We start from the raw sequence: 14,296 nt of genomic DNA on the forward strand, positions 1-14,296 counted from the left end.
AAACTCAACGCTTCTCCTTTAACTTTATTGTAATTGTACTTCCCGAACTTATCGCTAGAGGGCTACACGTAGCAGCTTAGCCTCAAACTAAACTACTTGCAGCAGCTAATTCCTTTAAATAATAGAAGCTTTTTATTACAGACTGGAATACAGAAAGATTATAAAAGCCACAAAGAATGAAGACTTGAGTAGCAGGTATCAAAAGGTTCAAATGTAACCTACTTCTCAGAAATACAATTTTTTCCTTATAGGCTCACGATTCGCCAATGAAGAGTCTATAGCGTGAGGTACACACATTAGTGAGTTCGCTATATCATTTATTTATCGTAACAATGACATAATTAAAAAAACTTGTTCTTTTGAGGTTAGCTTAAGAGTTTTGCAAATTTTTGGTTTATTGTTGTTAGCATAGAAAGAGCAGTGGCGATTAAATGGCGATATTCTTTCATTTTTCTAAAAATAATCGTTTTTTAATTAGTGTCATTGTTGCAGCAAATGAGAGATATGCATTTTGTAGACATTGCAGCTTATAAAAGCTGCTTTTAAGAGGTGATGATTTTAAGCGAAATGATAGATCGAAAATATAGAGTATAAAATAAAATTCAGGTCCCATTTGAGGATACACATGCAGCAAAGTAGAGTTCTGAGCGTTTGAGGGATACATGGGGTAAAAGAAATTCTATATAGTAATAAGATCTGCCTTCGGTAAGCAAAAATTGTTCCCCTTTGTCTCTTCGTACCCTTCTAGCGTCTAAAACTGCATTTCAGTGCACGCACACTCGGCTAAAATTCGAATTTCATTATCGTGATCATCACCTTTGCGCTTGTGCCACGGATCTAAAGCCACTAATAGGTCAAGATTAATTCATTATGCTCTTTATTTTTCAAAAAATCGAATTCGAATTTTATCTGATAATGAGTACACTTGCACCAAAGCACAGTTACACTAAGGGGTTACACAGAAATATGGAAAACGTTTGAAGTACTGTACTTTGGAGTAACTGTACTAACATTCTATGTAATTCAATTTTCTCGAAGAAATGAATTAGGATATCAGGAAATTCCTTTAAATTAATTTTCTTTAGGAGGATCTGTTTTCTGCTTGCACCACCACCTGTACGCCACCCTATACTTGTAAAATGAAGTATCCATCGTCAGAGCGTTAAGATAAGAGAAGCGAAACTTTCTTCCTATTCGCTACTATAATTAGAAAAAGAAATATTCGATAATTATAAGATATTTCTTAATTTCCAGACAAATTCAGTCGGATGACATTAAAACGCTACGTTCCTGAGCTTCCGTGAATCCCTTGAATCCGCCGAATCCCTCCCACTGGTCCTGAGTTATACCACAATGGTAGTTCGCGCAACATCGACAACGCGTAATGTTCCAGTTCCAGCGAGAGCTCTCCCTCCATCTGTCTCTTCTTCCCTCTCCCTAGTATCAACCTTTTAAAATAATCTTCCATAGTGTCGGTGTCGTCGTCTTCTCATCAATCGCTCGGCTGTATCCCCCGAAACAGTCGCTCGTCAACCATTTGCATCGTGAACGGCGAACCATCAGCAGAGCGTCGTACTCGGTAAATAAAACACAGTGGGCGAATCTGAAATCGAACGACATCCACGGCATCACCAACTCGTTCAAACATACCACACTCATCGCTTTTAAATGTAACATTGAGTGAAACCTTCCTAATCGATGCTACTCAAACATCAAACTTTCTCTATTTAATTCGAATTTTATTTAGATATTCTGGAAGCGGCGCGGTCATCAGTGAAACGACACATTAATTCAGAGGACAGAACGAGCTTCATAAATTCGGACAAGAAAATTCATACTCGAAAAACACTTCCTACGTTTTATATCCTACACTCTCAATTTTGCGTTCTTCAAGAGACCATGCAAGATGCTAAGATTGCTAAGTAAACAAAGACATTCTTTCATCGCGACGGAAAAATGCTCGTCTACGCGTGATTAATGTTTGTACTTATCGCTCGCAATTTTTTCGTGCGCAAGTAATTTAGCTGCACTTCTACGTAGTTCGAATTCGGAGCTGAATAATTCCGCTGGACGGGGAAGCGGAGAAAAACGGCACGCAAAGCAGCGATGACGCATATCGCGCCCAAGATATGTAGGATAGTCGTACGGTGTGCGCGGATATCTATAGAATACATACAGGTAGCGATAGCTGCGGTACACGTGAGCACGAAAACACGTGTATCGACGGTCGATAGCGTGCAGTGTCGTCGTGCGCGCGACAGAAACACACAAACGCTGAGCGGAGCGTTGGGTCGGGACCGGTTTGCGGGAACCGGTAGCGAAAATATTGGAATCTTTTTATTCGTTTTGGAAGTGTGCGACGCCGCGAAGCCTGCGCAACCCGTTCGCCGAAAACAAGTAAATGTAAATGTGCGCGAAGAGGAAATGCGTAGTTACGCTCTCCGCTTCCGGTGTGCCTAAGAAAAACAATCGAATCATTTCTGTTCGATAGATGACCAGGTTTCGAACGTCGCCGCGACGATTCACGAAGGCGGGGCAACGATGTTAGAGCTCGACGTGCACGTCGTAGGATTTTTCGCGTGAAACCGCGATAAAGTTGTACCAACACACGCATATTGTCGTTAACGCTTCGAAAAACGGTTGCCTGATGGAACGAACGCTTTGGTCATTAATGAACATTCGTTTAGAGCGACGTAAGCTGCTTCGATCGCGACAGCGTGCTAATATCCGTGTTTGTTTCAGGTACAGCTCGACGGGCATCCGAATCTGATGCTAGCGGCGCACAACTGCCGAAGTAAATGGGTTTCGCTTCCGATGAATACGATTCTAAACCTCCGCAAACAACTTTCGGCCATCCTGTTCATCTATCTTGCGCGTCTTACGATCAATCGACCAGCGTACCAGAGGAACGGAAAATACAGTCTCAGCCAGGATAATAGGTAATGGCGATTCGCGTTAGACCTGGGCAGATTTTATTTCGAGGGAAAATAAGGAATGTGTTTGAATTTGAAATAATACTAAGGTTCCTCGGTTTTAATTTATAATTAAAAAGTCTGGAAATTGTCGTTAACATTTATATAAATTTTGTTACTTTATAAAATATTCTGCTCAGGTCTGCTTCACGTTCTGCTGTCGTTGTATCGTCTACGTCGCTGTAGTTTATGTGTGTGTCATGTCTAATTGTAAAAAACCTCTGTTGGACGTATCGAACTTCGTTATTAATTTAAAAAAATAATAATAATGTAGACCTACGTAAGTTATTACGAAAAAAACTTAATTTTAAACTTTAGTGCCATTTTTTTTACCTCTTCTTGAGTTTCCTTGAATTATGTATGATTATCTTGACATTTTTTTAAAGTAGTTTTAATCCTCTCGAAAAAGAGGATAAAGTAACGTAGCATTTTTTTTGTAATTAATATAAATAGCTCTTCTAAATAAAACGACGTTGCTATTACGTCGCATGACTTATGTAAAACTCTTCAGGGGATTCAAGTGTCGCTAGCCTTTGTTCACGGTTCCGCGACCAACCGTATTGTTCTTAATTACCGTAACTCGCTCGTAAAAGATGAACGGTTTTGGTTATTATCACTCGTTGTTAAACACGTGCTAGTCACATTTTATAGCGAATGAGTCTGCAAAATTCGTGTCACTATATTTCATTTTTATTTTGATTTACAACTTGTTCTTCTACTTTGGTGTAAGAACAAACCGTGTATAGTGTTTTTTCGGTACAAACTCGTCGCTATTGTCATTCTCTGAAATTTGTTCCGTAAGAATATTTCTTCTTTAGTTTAACTAGTAAATATATAGACTCGCGTAAAGGAGAGATATTTAATACATCGGAATTTGGAAATTGATTTTCACAGAATTTAGAATGCAACGTTTAATTGGCTAGTAATTCAAATCAGTCTCCTTTCTCTTTGCGATACACGTGAGTCGCAAAGGAAAACACGTGAATGGTCTACTGGGAACCGGCAGCGGGCTCCATAAGTCCATGACCTCCTTTTTGTAGATTACAAACGTTTTATTAATCCCGCGAAATATTAAATTCTTGCACATGTCGATACACTAATCACGTTATCATTATATATATTCTATATATATTAATTTTACATCGTGTGCAAACGTACGAGTGATTAGATTTCCTTCTGTTTTACGTAACACACGTACGAAAATAAAGGGAGGAGAGGTTGAGTCGATCGAAGAAGCAATCACTTCCGGTTAGATATAATCAATATAGGGGCTGTAGGAACCTCAATGAAATATGGCTATTTTTTACCTTAAAAAAGGAAGAATGTAGAAAATATTACTGTGCGAAAAGTAAGATTCTTTTAGATATTAATTGAAAATTAAATTTTCATCTACTTAAGGATAGTTTACTCTTGTAAGTTTCTTCAATGAGATCTCAGATATTCCAACATGCGAATCTTAAAAAACAGTCCATAATATAGCAAGTTTTTTTAACCAAAATATGAAAACTGTACAAACTGCGTCATTCTCAGTACAATAGTCTTTAGCCACCAATCCAAAATATATATTTAATTTCGACATAGGCTGATCAAATCTTACAATACGTTTGAGTGAGTCTTCAAACTCCCAAAGTCTGTAAATGATCGTTGCCAGATTAGCCCAAGAAATAATTCATAACGCAGTAAGTTCTTTTCCCTGCGGGATCCACGTGACCGCTAAACCTAAGCACGTGAATAGCTTACTGAGACTCCGGAACGTTCGCTTGGTCCATGACCGCTTTCAACAGCCAGGCGATCCTTTTACTGGTCTCGCGTGGCTCAAAGTACACACTCCCCTTTAAAGGCGCACATTGCAGCGGTGCAATGGTGCAACGGCCAGCACGTGCATGTCCTAGTCGCCGGCATCCACCGTCAGGCTCCTGAGACCCCAATCCGATCAATGTTGCCGGTTGCACAATTATTACGCTCCTTTCCAATCGTCCTTTCGCTTTTTCTCTGCACCTCCTACGTGAAGGCCGCGAGTAGCGATCTCTGGCTGAGGGACTGCCGCCTCAGTGCTTCCCTCGACGGCACTGCACCCGTTTGCTCCGTGCCACTTTTCTACCCCGAGGAACCTGTCTCATGGTGTTTGTGAAAATTCCATACCCGCTCTGAACATCTTAAAGTATTCGGTTTGGAAACTGTGCCTGTGGATTTGGAACGCGCGCGTCTTGCGTAGAGTTGAATCTTTGTCATGTTATTGGGTTGATTTTGTGTTCCTTTTTTGACAATGTAAATATTAGTAGGAGGTTTAGAATTGTTGGTGAAGGAGCATGGTAGTCTAATTCTGAAACTAAACTTTTTGGCGCAGGATGGAGGATATCGGTGGTATTGCATTAACTACTAATTTTTGAGATCCTGTAGTTAGTTTAGAATCCATCTGTATTCTACTATAGAGATGATTTATTATTTGCAAGTTAGTTAAGAGATATATATTAATTATAGAGATTATTTATTTTCTGTTATGGCTGTAGAATTTATTCTTTGAGGTGAATGTATGTGTAATTGTATAGATACCCATTTTATGGACCTGTATCTAAGTATAATAATTATGTGTACAACTAATTACTTTTTATTAATTTAACGTTTCGTGGTAGATGTTGGCACTAATGAACACCGCAAAGCCCGCTTTTCTGGAAATCGACAATGACAAGTTCAAGACCATCATGAAAATATCAAGTGAAGATTCGATCGAGCAGAAGAAGGATCGTTCCGACAAGGATGACGAGGCTTCGAAAACCTTGCACCTTCTTCGGATCAAAGGATTCCCTCGGTTGCTACCCGAAGGTGTTCATTTTTAATTACACGAATTCTCAGTCTTGGAATTTTTATTAAAATTCATCCAGTTGTCTTTTAAAAACAGAGAGTTACAGCAGAAAATTTCATTTCAGGAATCCAGGCGTTAGTTAATTATTGTCGTTACCTAAAGGAACTGTCTCTGTCATATTCGTTCCTTAGCGATGAGTTACTCCTAGCATTGAGCTCCGAAAAACAAGTACAGTTAGAAACTTTGCGATTAGAAGCACATCCGGAAACAAAACCTTTTCCTAGACTCAGTGAAACAGCTTGGTTCACGTTTTCGAATAATCTGCCGAACATAAATCTCGTGTTGTGAGTATATCTCTAAGTTCACGATTTTTTCCACCTTGTAAAACTCTTTTTTTAACAATTCTGTAGTCTGAAATAGCAAGAAATTTAGTATTATCCAGTTGCTGTTCAAGAGAGTAACATATTTTGTTTGCATACACATCAGGCTGTCTTACGTGACGAATGAAGAGGACCTGAGCTCGCTTTTCGCTCCACATGTTCCTATAACACACTTGTACTTTGGAGAATCACCATCGAAAGCAACAATACTGCGCATCGGTAGTCAGTGTCCTCGTCTGGTCGAGTTAATAATCGCTGCTTATGGGCCTGATACACTGGATCATGCGCTTCTTTCTATCGCCCAAGGATGTCCACGTTTAAGCGCAGTTGGTTTAGGTGATTGTGAGATCACGTACGTACAACAATGTTTCTTTTTCTACATAAAATTACTCTGATACTAGTTTTACTACTGTCTAAGAACAATTATAACTAAAAGCTTTAGTAGTGTATTAAACGATTAAGAGAATAGTTCATGACAATTTTTTTAATTATGACTTTTTTCTGTCTTGAATTATGTGAAATAAATAATTCCATTAAGTTTTGATCATTTTTTTTTTGCTGCGTTTAGTTGCTCAGGACTGTTGGAGTTTGTTACACTGTGTGCAAAACGTTTGCGAATACTGTACGTTTGGGAAACGTCGCTAATAGAAGATTCTGAACTTGACATCACGAAGATTCCAAAGAAAGTTTCATTGCTGCTTGGCCGTACATGGGTACCTGAATATATACCATTGTGTTGAGGATTTAAGAGTAACGATTAAGAATCATTTTGTACGATGCAAATGCAGTAGCGGCCAACAATAATTTGCGCATATACTAGAAATGTGCGTAAGTGATAATTAGACATATTTTCTATTTTTTACATGAATATTATAATAAGATGTTATATGATTTTTATCGTAGTATCGACATTGAATATGTATTCTAGGTTTCCAATGTTAGTAGGACCGTTATTTATAATTAAAAATTCTGATAAAAATTTTACATTACGTTAGTATGTAAAAGTTAGTATGTTTGATTGTTAAAGATAAATTAATGCACAACTATGTTTTGCTATCGTTTTCATTAAGATTAATCTCTCTATTTTTTCTGTAGCGTGGAATTAATTTGATACAGTTTGTGCATTGGACGCGATTTCAAGAAAAAGAACGAAAGATGTCACGTATTTGTAAAAATTGCTCGTGTCTGTTAATACCAAAAAATATAAACTTTATTAGATTATAATGATACCTTTTCTGTGTGGTGTATATAAAATAAAATAATACCACTACTTATTTATCAACTGTCGCTCATGGTAGATATGTATAATATACAATAATTAATAATATAGTCTATAATGTTATTGTAATACAACAGACTATGTACATTATTTCTACAGTATAACACATTATGTAATAATTGGGTATACTTAATATTATGTTATGTAATAACGTTAACAATTAATGATTCTTATTACTTAATCGTTTTCTTTTCTCTTCTCTTTAAATTCACGCGATTATTCCATTTTTTTTTTATCTTGTTCATTCTATTCTAAAGATGCGAAGCATTCAGTCTTGTATCCCAGCCAATATATCCGATCTCTTGTCTCACTAAGGCCGATTAAAAACCTAATATTTGAATAATTTACGTATTTCGACTCCATTTACAACAAACACATGTTAATGCATACAAAAATCTGTATCATTCTTCATAAAAATTTGTATGTTATAACACACGTATCACATAAAGCATTGAATAAATGTTATTTACAATTTTATGAATATGTTAAGATTTTTTTGCTCTTCGAAAGAAACAGTACGTTTTTAAAAGATACAATTAATACGTAACGATATATACGTACTTGTTACGTTATCAATTAGATGAACTAATTATTCATAGACATCTTTAAACAATTAATTAGTTACAAACATACAGAAAAATCTTATGTTTAAAATAACAGAGCCCTTTGGACACGTTTGCTTATTTTTCTATTAATATCGATAGAAAAATATTGCAAACGTTTTAGGAACACGTAGAATAATTATAATATAAATACATGACTTTTGTTATTAGTTATGTGTTATTCACATAAGTATTAAAAACACAGAATTTTCCTGCTAAGTAAAACATTTAAAGAGGGCTCAGAAATGTATGAAACGTCGTCATAAATATAAAAACAGAATATAAATTTTACTTTATTACCGTTTCTCTCTTAACAATCCCTTCGCTTTCTAATTCCTTCAAATTCATTAGATGAACAGTACAATTAAATTTCATTTAAAGCAAGAGTCCATATTCGTTAAGTAACAAAAAGGGTAAAGAAAATTATTTAGTTCAAATGCAAAATGTAATTATTTGTACTGTTCATAGTACTGATGTATTCTTTAAGATTTACTTCACATGCAAATCTTTTGCGTGAATAAATTAATGCTGATCAATTTCATGTCAACTAACGATTGAATAATCACGTATCAAGCGAGGCTTAATTTACATACACAATGTATGTTCAAAATGTGATCCGCGTAGTGTAGCTTGATTCTAAAAATTGGAGTACTATTTACATTAGATTTTCCTTAGTAAAAAGCTTCAACTACAATCATAATCGTTTTGCTGGAAAATCGATTTAAAATATAAACATTCATAAATCAAGCATAACTCTATGCAGATCACAGTATGTTGAGGTTAAATCAAATTTCAAACACAGTTTGCAGCTGCATACGAAACGTATTTAAAGTATCATTTACTTTTAGCACCAGCTTAGGCATATTCACCACCTTTTATATCCGCTACTTTTGGCAAAGTAATATTAATGCTATTGTTACGCAACTTTATAACAAGCATAACAAAATAGGCTGACAATTACCTCATATCGTTATAAAGGAGTAATCAAATAAATGGACGGGTCGGTTGCTTACTCTACACATAATTTAACTTTTCTTTTGGATACACGCAAAATTGATGCAGCTTTAAAAAACATAACGTTTTTGAGCATTGCGACTGCTAAATTTGCTCGAGGGGCTATTTATCTAAATGCATTTAAGCTTTTACGTTCTTATACCTAAGTTTAATTAATTGATGTTAAAAAAGTCTTTAAGATTTCTTCTACGATACTTTCACAATAACTGTGAAAAGCTTAAGCCCCAAGAACAAAATAGATATTATAATTATTATGATTGCCTTGCCTCACAATGAGTTTAACAATAACAAGATTTCCATTACGACGTATCGTACTGAAAATAATAGTTTTCTTTTTCATAATAGACGTCACTATTATATACGCACCTGTTTGTTACTTGTTAAGATATAGCTCTTGATATTGACCAGTCATATCAATAAAAACACTTCAAACACTTGAATCGATCCTGAAAAATGCGATACTTTTAGTATCTTCTATGATATATCTTTTACTCATAGTTATTTATACATACCCAAAGAGAACAATCAATCAGGCATATCAATAGAAATGATGGGTACAACAGGTTTTGTTAGGTCAATTTTCTTTACATGTTTCTCGTTCTTTTCCGACACCATTGGTTCAGAAGGTGGCTGATCCTGCTCGTTTCTGGGTTGGTAAGAAATATTACCATATTCTTGAAGCAATGGACATAAACCTAACAGAAAGTGACAAAAGTCTTTTCTAATGCCAAACCACCCTGAAAGTAGTACAAACATTCAATTAATATTAAATAGGTTGAATGATACAACTATTATGAGTACTCAGAAATAATTTTACAAATTTTTACTTACATCTGTTACCATCTTTTGCATTAAAAGATATAATGATAAGTGTTATATGAGATATTAAAAGCGGTAATACTACTGTAGTATGACTCAATGAAATGTTTCCATCCAATTTATTTGCTAATAACACCTGAAATAATTGAGAATGTAGAATCAGTGAAATTTATAAGATGCTTTTGTGTTTTACAGAAATCTCAATCCTCACTTGGAATACTAAAATGGGCACCATGAGAAATGTGTATGCCAATGCTGAGTTTATAGATCTCCTTCTTATCCTATCGCTGATTTGTGGAGCTCTGATTAAAAGAGCAGCAAATATGACTGCATATAGAACAGCAACTAAAAATAAGCACAGAAGTGCCCATAGGGGTACAAACACTACTTCCCAACTCCATGTTATAAAACCATCTAATCTTAAAGCCAGGAAAATAAATTGCAATACATTAACTGCACAAAACATCTCAAGCTCACATGATCGGTCATGTTTTGCAGCCCAAATACACACCTGCAAATAATTTTAAATTAATTCTTCATAAATGAATTTGAATTTTGTTAAATATTTCAAATAAATGTTACTCACTGCTATTGACACAATAGAGATGAAGATAAGTGGTATGAATACAAGAATCCACAGATGCCTTCCAGATTCTAATTTATCACATACTAACAGTTCAAACATTAACAGGATCAAATGTAATGCTAGAGTTATTAACATTGCTTTGTACTGTACATAAGCATCTCCTAGTCTTGCGTGTGGATGTTTCCACCAAACATAACTTCCAATAGTAGCACCCAAAATCACCATACTTTTCCAGAACCATATTGGAGTAAACACACACCAATAACTCCATTCTATGTAACCATCCAGCCGAAGAGCAAACAGTGGAGTAAATATCGTCAAACAAGAGTGTACTAAAAATTTGCTAAAAATAGAAACATAAATTAATAAAAAATTAATGTCCAAGCTTCCCACAGAACTTTATTTTTATCTTTAATTTTATGAATAGAAATTTAATATTAATATTAAAGTCTTTGAATCAACTACAGTCTGAAAGATTGCACTAATATTCAATGAGTACAAAGAAAAGAAAGATCAACATACAGAAAAAGTGTAAAAATAGCTAGACTTGCTCAAGCTCTTTACTTAAAAAGTTAAATAACTATTCAAATTAAACTACAATGAAGCTACACAGTGTTTTGAAAACAGATTATTCTACCAACTGATATATATTTTTAACACTAAAATGTTTAAAATAATCAAACACTTTTGACAGTGTAGAACAGAGGTCAACAGCCTTGCAACAATGGCAAGAATACGTTAAACAAAGCGGCGATCTTTGTTTAAAACAACTATCCAAATACATCGAAAAATACAGCTTAGCCTAAAACAACATTATCAAAAGATGTTCAATTGGATTACGAGAAGACAATTAAAGTCGTATAGACCTAATAAAGGAAAACTGCTGCATCGAATAATAAATGACGGAAATTTTTGCATATATTGAATAACGCTTTCTTTTCTGTTTCACTTCGAACACTGTTCCAAACATTTCATTTCAATGCCCATCGCATGGAGCGAGCATTAATACGTAAATCGAAAGAAAATTTGTGTAAATGGTGCGGTAAGATTTTACCTTGGATTGAAGTCTTGAAAGAGTGTTTGCAGATTCATGATTATCAGAGCCGTTTTTTAGGCCAACTACTTGACGTAAGGTTTCGCGATGCCCGCCGTGTATACGTGCATCCCACTGAAAATCGTTTCATTTACCGAACAATTTATCGCCGAAGAACACGAACGGTGGACTCTGCATTTGCGTTAAGAGAAAAAAAAAATAAATCCCACCGTCCCGCAGGCAAAACTTCGAATCATGCTGAAACTAGCCGAAGGCCAACAGCTGTCGACGTTCGATACGTCAGAGCGAAACTCAAACATTAGCAGAGAACTTCGTACTCCTTTAGATTCATGATTTTTAGGTTAAAAAGGCGAAATTTGATATAACAGATAAAAATTTTGCCTTTCGTGCATCCCTCGATAGTGGGACAAAATACACAAATTGAGTGATCGAATGTTTGTTCAACAGTGTATGTGTATATGCGTATCATTTAACTATAAAGTAGTATTAGTAATATGAATAGCAATATTGTACAAGTAATTGCTAATAGTAGTAATAATACCGCATTTTAATAATATTATATAAATAGTATAAATGTTAGTTTATTATTTTTTAAAACGAAATTTAAAACCCAGACGCCAGGTCAATAATCGATAGTCGTGAAGATATCGCAATCGAATAGATCGCTCTGCAAGTTTCCGGTTGAGAACGAGCGTGCTTCTTTTCGCCTGTAACCTCAACCATGGCGGTGGGTAAAAATAAGGGGCTCTCGAAGGGAGGTAAAAAGGGAGTAAAGAAGAAGATGTAAGTGAATTATAATATTCATATATTATACTTTTGATGTCTGGTAAACAGAAAATATAATTTTTCTTTTTTCATTCGAAACGATGCCTCGTATTGAGACAGATTTCGCTCACCTGACGTTCGGGTGTTTGCATGCATTGCGTATGCAATGGTCTGTTTTTGTCAGTCTTTTCACTTTTGAATGAAAAAACGTGAGAAACATTGTATATCTGTTTATTTGTATATATTGGTCAAGATGAAATGATATTCGTAATGTTTGTTTTCTAAGTTCTATACATGTATGTAATTTAATTAAAATTAATTGTAACTTTGTGCAAGTTGTTAATGCAAATTAACTATCCAGTATTTGGCATCATGAACGAATTAATTATCATGAGTTTTAGAATGGAATTAATTTTCTACTTGTTTGATGGAACGTGATTGCGTGTTCAACATAACCTTAAAATAAGTGGCATCGTATTTTCCTTATAGCGTTGATCCTTTCACTCGTAAGGACTGGTACGATGTTAAGGCACCGTCTATGTTTACCAATCGTCATGTGGGCAAAACGTTGGTCAACAGGACTCAAGGAACAAGTAAGATACACTTAAAATTTACATGAGATTTGCAACTCCAGCTCCATGAATGTGCTATCAGTAACTTACATGGCGTTTTATGTTGCATAAAATAAAAAGCAGACGCATACCATAGTATTATACCATTTATGGAAATACTAAAATCAGTTTTTGCTACAAATGTCAATATAATAGTGTTTATTTAGTGTTTATAATTCTTAGACTCTGCATTGAATGAGTTTTTTATCTGTTGTAATAACAGTTGATATTTTTCATTCCATATGAACACTAAATAAGCACCTCTATATTTGAATTTCCATTTATTAATTAAATCTTAATTAAATTACAGAAATTGCTTCTGAGGGTCTGAAGCACAGAGTATTTGAAGTATCTCTAGCTGATTTACAGAATGATGGAGATGCAGAGAGATCTTTCAGAAAATTCAGGTTGATCGCAGAAGATGTTCAACACCGTAATGTACTGACCAATTTCCATGGCATGGACTTGACTACGGACAAACTGAGATCTATGGTCAAGAAATGGCAGACACTGATAGAAGCTAATGTTGATGTAAAAACTACAGATGGCTACCTTCTCAGAGTCTTCTGCATTGGTTTCACCAACAAAGATCAGCTGAGTACAAGGAAGACATGTTATGCTCAACATGCACAGGTTGGTAATTATATATCATTCATTATTTTTAATAATTGCAACTTATAATTCACAAAAGTTACATTGCTTTTGTGTTACATGGTGTTGCATATAGAAATTGCACTTGCTTACCACACTACTCTTGTGTAAAGGGAATAGTGATCTAGGATGTTGCAACATATTTATAATTGTTATACATAAGTGAGGGCTTCTAATTAATTATATTGTACTTTTGTGCTTAGGTTAAGAAAATCAGACAAAAAATGGTAGACACAATTACGAATGATGTTACAAAGAGTGACCTGAAGGGTGTGGTTAGCAAGCTTCTGCCAGATGCTACGGCCAAAGACATTGAAAAAGCCTCTCAAGGAATTTACCCACTCCATGATGTTTACATTCGTAAGGTTTGTATGTGAAAATTACTGGTAGACTTATTTACAGCAGTGTTTTACATCTAAAATAACTGTACTGATAAACAATAATTAAAATTTTTTAATGCTTATTTACAGGTTAAAGTTTTAAAGAAACCACGTTTTGAATTAAGCAAACTGCTAGAGTTGCACGGTGATGGTGCAGGAAGCAAAACCGAAGAAGTAGGTGAAAGTGGCTCAAAAGTTGACAGACCAGAGGGCTATGAACCACCTGTACAGGAATCCGTTTAAGGGAGTAATTCTCTTTTAATATTTGATATGAATAAAAGTAACGTGTCAGTGCGAAAATTGTTTGCTATTTCATTATTTTCGTCAACCCACTTTTATTATTACTTTGGTAAGAGAATGTGTTTGTAAAAGAATGAATG

At 35.1% G+C, this 14,296-nt stretch overlaps 5 protein-coding genes across 10 annotated transcripts; 4 read left to right on the top strand and 1 right to left on the bottom strand.

Moving 5' to 3' along the window:
* The first annotated feature begins 1,268 nt into the window (after window positions 1–1,268).
* Window positions 1,269–2,911, top strand: LOC143183000 (uncharacterized). The gene is made up of 5 exons (XM_076384362.1): window positions 1,269–1,300; window positions 1,344–1,398; window positions 1,442–1,670; window positions 1,748–1,922; window positions 2,743–2,911. Exons 1-5 carry the CDS (start codon window positions 1,269–1,271, stop codon window positions 2,768–2,770), a joined length of 519 nt encoding a protein of 172 aa, XP_076240477.1. The 3' UTR covers window positions 2,771–2,911.
* On the top strand, window positions 2,107–2,664 carry LOC143180191 (uncharacterized). The gene is made up of 2 exons (XM_076379754.1): window positions 2,107–2,403; window positions 2,492–2,664. The coding sequence occupies exons 1-2, from the start codon at window positions 2,107–2,109 to the stop codon at window positions 2,546–2,548; spliced, it is 354 nt and encodes a 117-aa protein (XP_076235869.1). The 3' UTR covers window positions 2,549–2,664.
* Window positions 2,800–7,899, top strand: LOC143180547 (F-box/LRR-repeat protein 3). 5 transcript variants are annotated; one of them, XR_013002151.1, is made up of 7 exons: window positions 2,800–2,939; window positions 5,606–5,795; window positions 5,900–6,119; window positions 6,262–6,507; window positions 6,724–6,979; window positions 7,084–7,159; window positions 7,251–7,899. XR_013002151.1 is itself a non-coding variant. In XM_076380343.1 (5 exons), the coding sequence occupies exons 2-5, from the start codon at window positions 5,606–5,608 to the stop codon at window positions 6,893–6,895; spliced, it is 828 nt and encodes a 275-aa protein (XP_076236458.1). In that variant the 5' UTR covers window positions 2,800–2,939; the 3' UTR covers window positions 6,896–7,899. The 5 variants fall into 5 exon arrangements, 1 of the variants encoding a protein (XP_076236458.1); XR_013002149.1 differs by having other exon boundaries at window positions 6,724–7,159; XR_013002148.1 differs by having other exon boundaries at window positions 7,084–7,899.
* A 346-nt stretch (window positions 7,900–8,245) lies between these two features.
* On the bottom strand, window positions 8,246–11,729 carry LOC143180535 (transmembrane protein 185A). Of its 2 annotated transcripts, XR_013002147.1 has the most exons (7): window positions 11,510–11,729; window positions 10,456–10,798; window positions 10,081–10,380; window positions 9,882–10,005; window positions 9,563–9,787; window positions 9,417–9,496; window positions 8,246–9,098 (listed from the first exon to the last, which is right to left on the bottom strand). XR_013002147.1 is itself a non-coding variant. In XM_076380329.1 (6 exons), exons 1-5 carry the CDS (start codon window positions 11,545–11,547, stop codon window positions 9,576–9,578), a joined length of 1,017 nt encoding a protein of 338 aa, XP_076236444.1. In that variant the 5' UTR covers window positions 11,548–11,729; the 3' UTR covers window positions 8,246–9,496; window positions 9,563–9,575. The 2 variants fall into 2 exon arrangements, 1 of the variants encoding a protein (XP_076236444.1); XM_076380329.1 differs by having other exon boundaries at window positions 8,246–9,496.
* A 443-nt stretch (window positions 11,730–12,172) lies between these two features.
* Rps3a (ribosomal protein S3A) lies at window positions 12,173–14,216 on the top strand. Its single transcript, XM_076380374.1, has 5 exons — window positions 12,173–12,292; window positions 12,764–12,867; window positions 13,196–13,518; window positions 13,740–13,901; window positions 14,007–14,216. Exons 1-5 carry the CDS (start codon window positions 12,231–12,233, stop codon window positions 14,157–14,159), a joined length of 804 nt encoding a protein of 267 aa, XP_076236489.1. The 5' UTR covers window positions 12,173–12,230; the 3' UTR covers window positions 14,160–14,216.
* Window positions 14,217–14,296: the final 80 nt, after the last annotated feature.

Source organism: Calliopsis andreniformis, chromosome 1 (assembly GCF_051401765.1).
Source record: "Calliopsis andreniformis isolate RMS-2024a chromosome 1, iyCalAndr_principal, whole genome shotgun sequence".
Classification (NCBI taxonomy): domain Eukaryota; kingdom Metazoa; phylum Arthropoda; class Insecta; order Hymenoptera; family Andrenidae; genus Calliopsis; species Calliopsis andreniformis.

Coding starts and splice junctions, on each gene's coding strand:
- LOC143183000 (XM_076384362.1), top strand. CDS start 1,269: ATGACATTAAAACGCTACGTTCCTGAGCTTCC. Junction 1,301..1,343: donor CGCTACGTTCCTGAGCTTCC/GTGAATCCCTTG, acceptor ACTGGTCCTGAG/TTATACCACAATGGTAGTTC. Junction 1,671..1,747: donor CACACTCATCGCTTTTAAAT/GTAACATTGAGT, acceptor AATTTTATTTAG/ATATTCTGGAAGCGGCGCGG.
- LOC143180191 (XM_076379754.1), top strand. CDS start 2,107: ATGACGCATATCGCGCCCAAGATATGTAGGATAGTCGTACGGTGTGCG. Junction 2,404..2,491: donor TTCGCCGAAAACAAGTAAAT/GTAAATGTGCGC, acceptor TCTGTTCGATAG/ATGACCAGGTTTCGAACGTC.
- LOC143180547 (XM_076380343.1), top strand. CDS start 5,606: ATGTTGGCACTAATGAACACCGCAAAGCCCGCTTTTCTGGAAATCGAC. Junction 5,796..5,899: donor CCCTCGGTTGCTACCCGAAG/GTGTTCATTTTT, acceptor ATTTCATTTCAG/GAATCCAGGCGTTAGTTAAT. Junction 6,120..6,261: donor CCGAACATAAATCTCGTGTT/GTGAGTATATCT, acceptor CATACACATCAG/GCTGTCTTACGTGACGAATG.
- LOC143180535 (XM_076380329.1), bottom strand. CDS start 11,547: ATGAATCTGCAAACACTCTTTCAAGACTTCAATCCAAG. Junction 10,381..10,455: donor TCTCTATTGTGTCAATAGCA/GTGAGTAACATT, acceptor AATTATTTGCAG/GTGTGTATTTGGGCTGCAAA. Junction 9,788..9,881: donor TGCAAAAGATGGTAACAGAT/GTAAGTAAAAAT, acceptor TACTACTTTCAG/GGTGGTTTGGCATTAGAAAA.
- Rps3a (XM_076380374.1), top strand. CDS start 12,231: ATGGCGGTGGGTAAAAATAAGGGGCTCTCGAAGGGAGGTAAAAAGGGA. Junction 12,293..12,763: donor AAGGGAGTAAAGAAGAAGAT/GTAAGTGAATTA, acceptor TTTTCCTTATAG/CGTTGATCCTTTCACTCGTA. Junction 13,519..13,739: donor GTTATGCTCAACATGCACAG/GTTGGTAATTAT, acceptor TTTTGTGCTTAG/GTTAAGAAAATCAGACAAAA.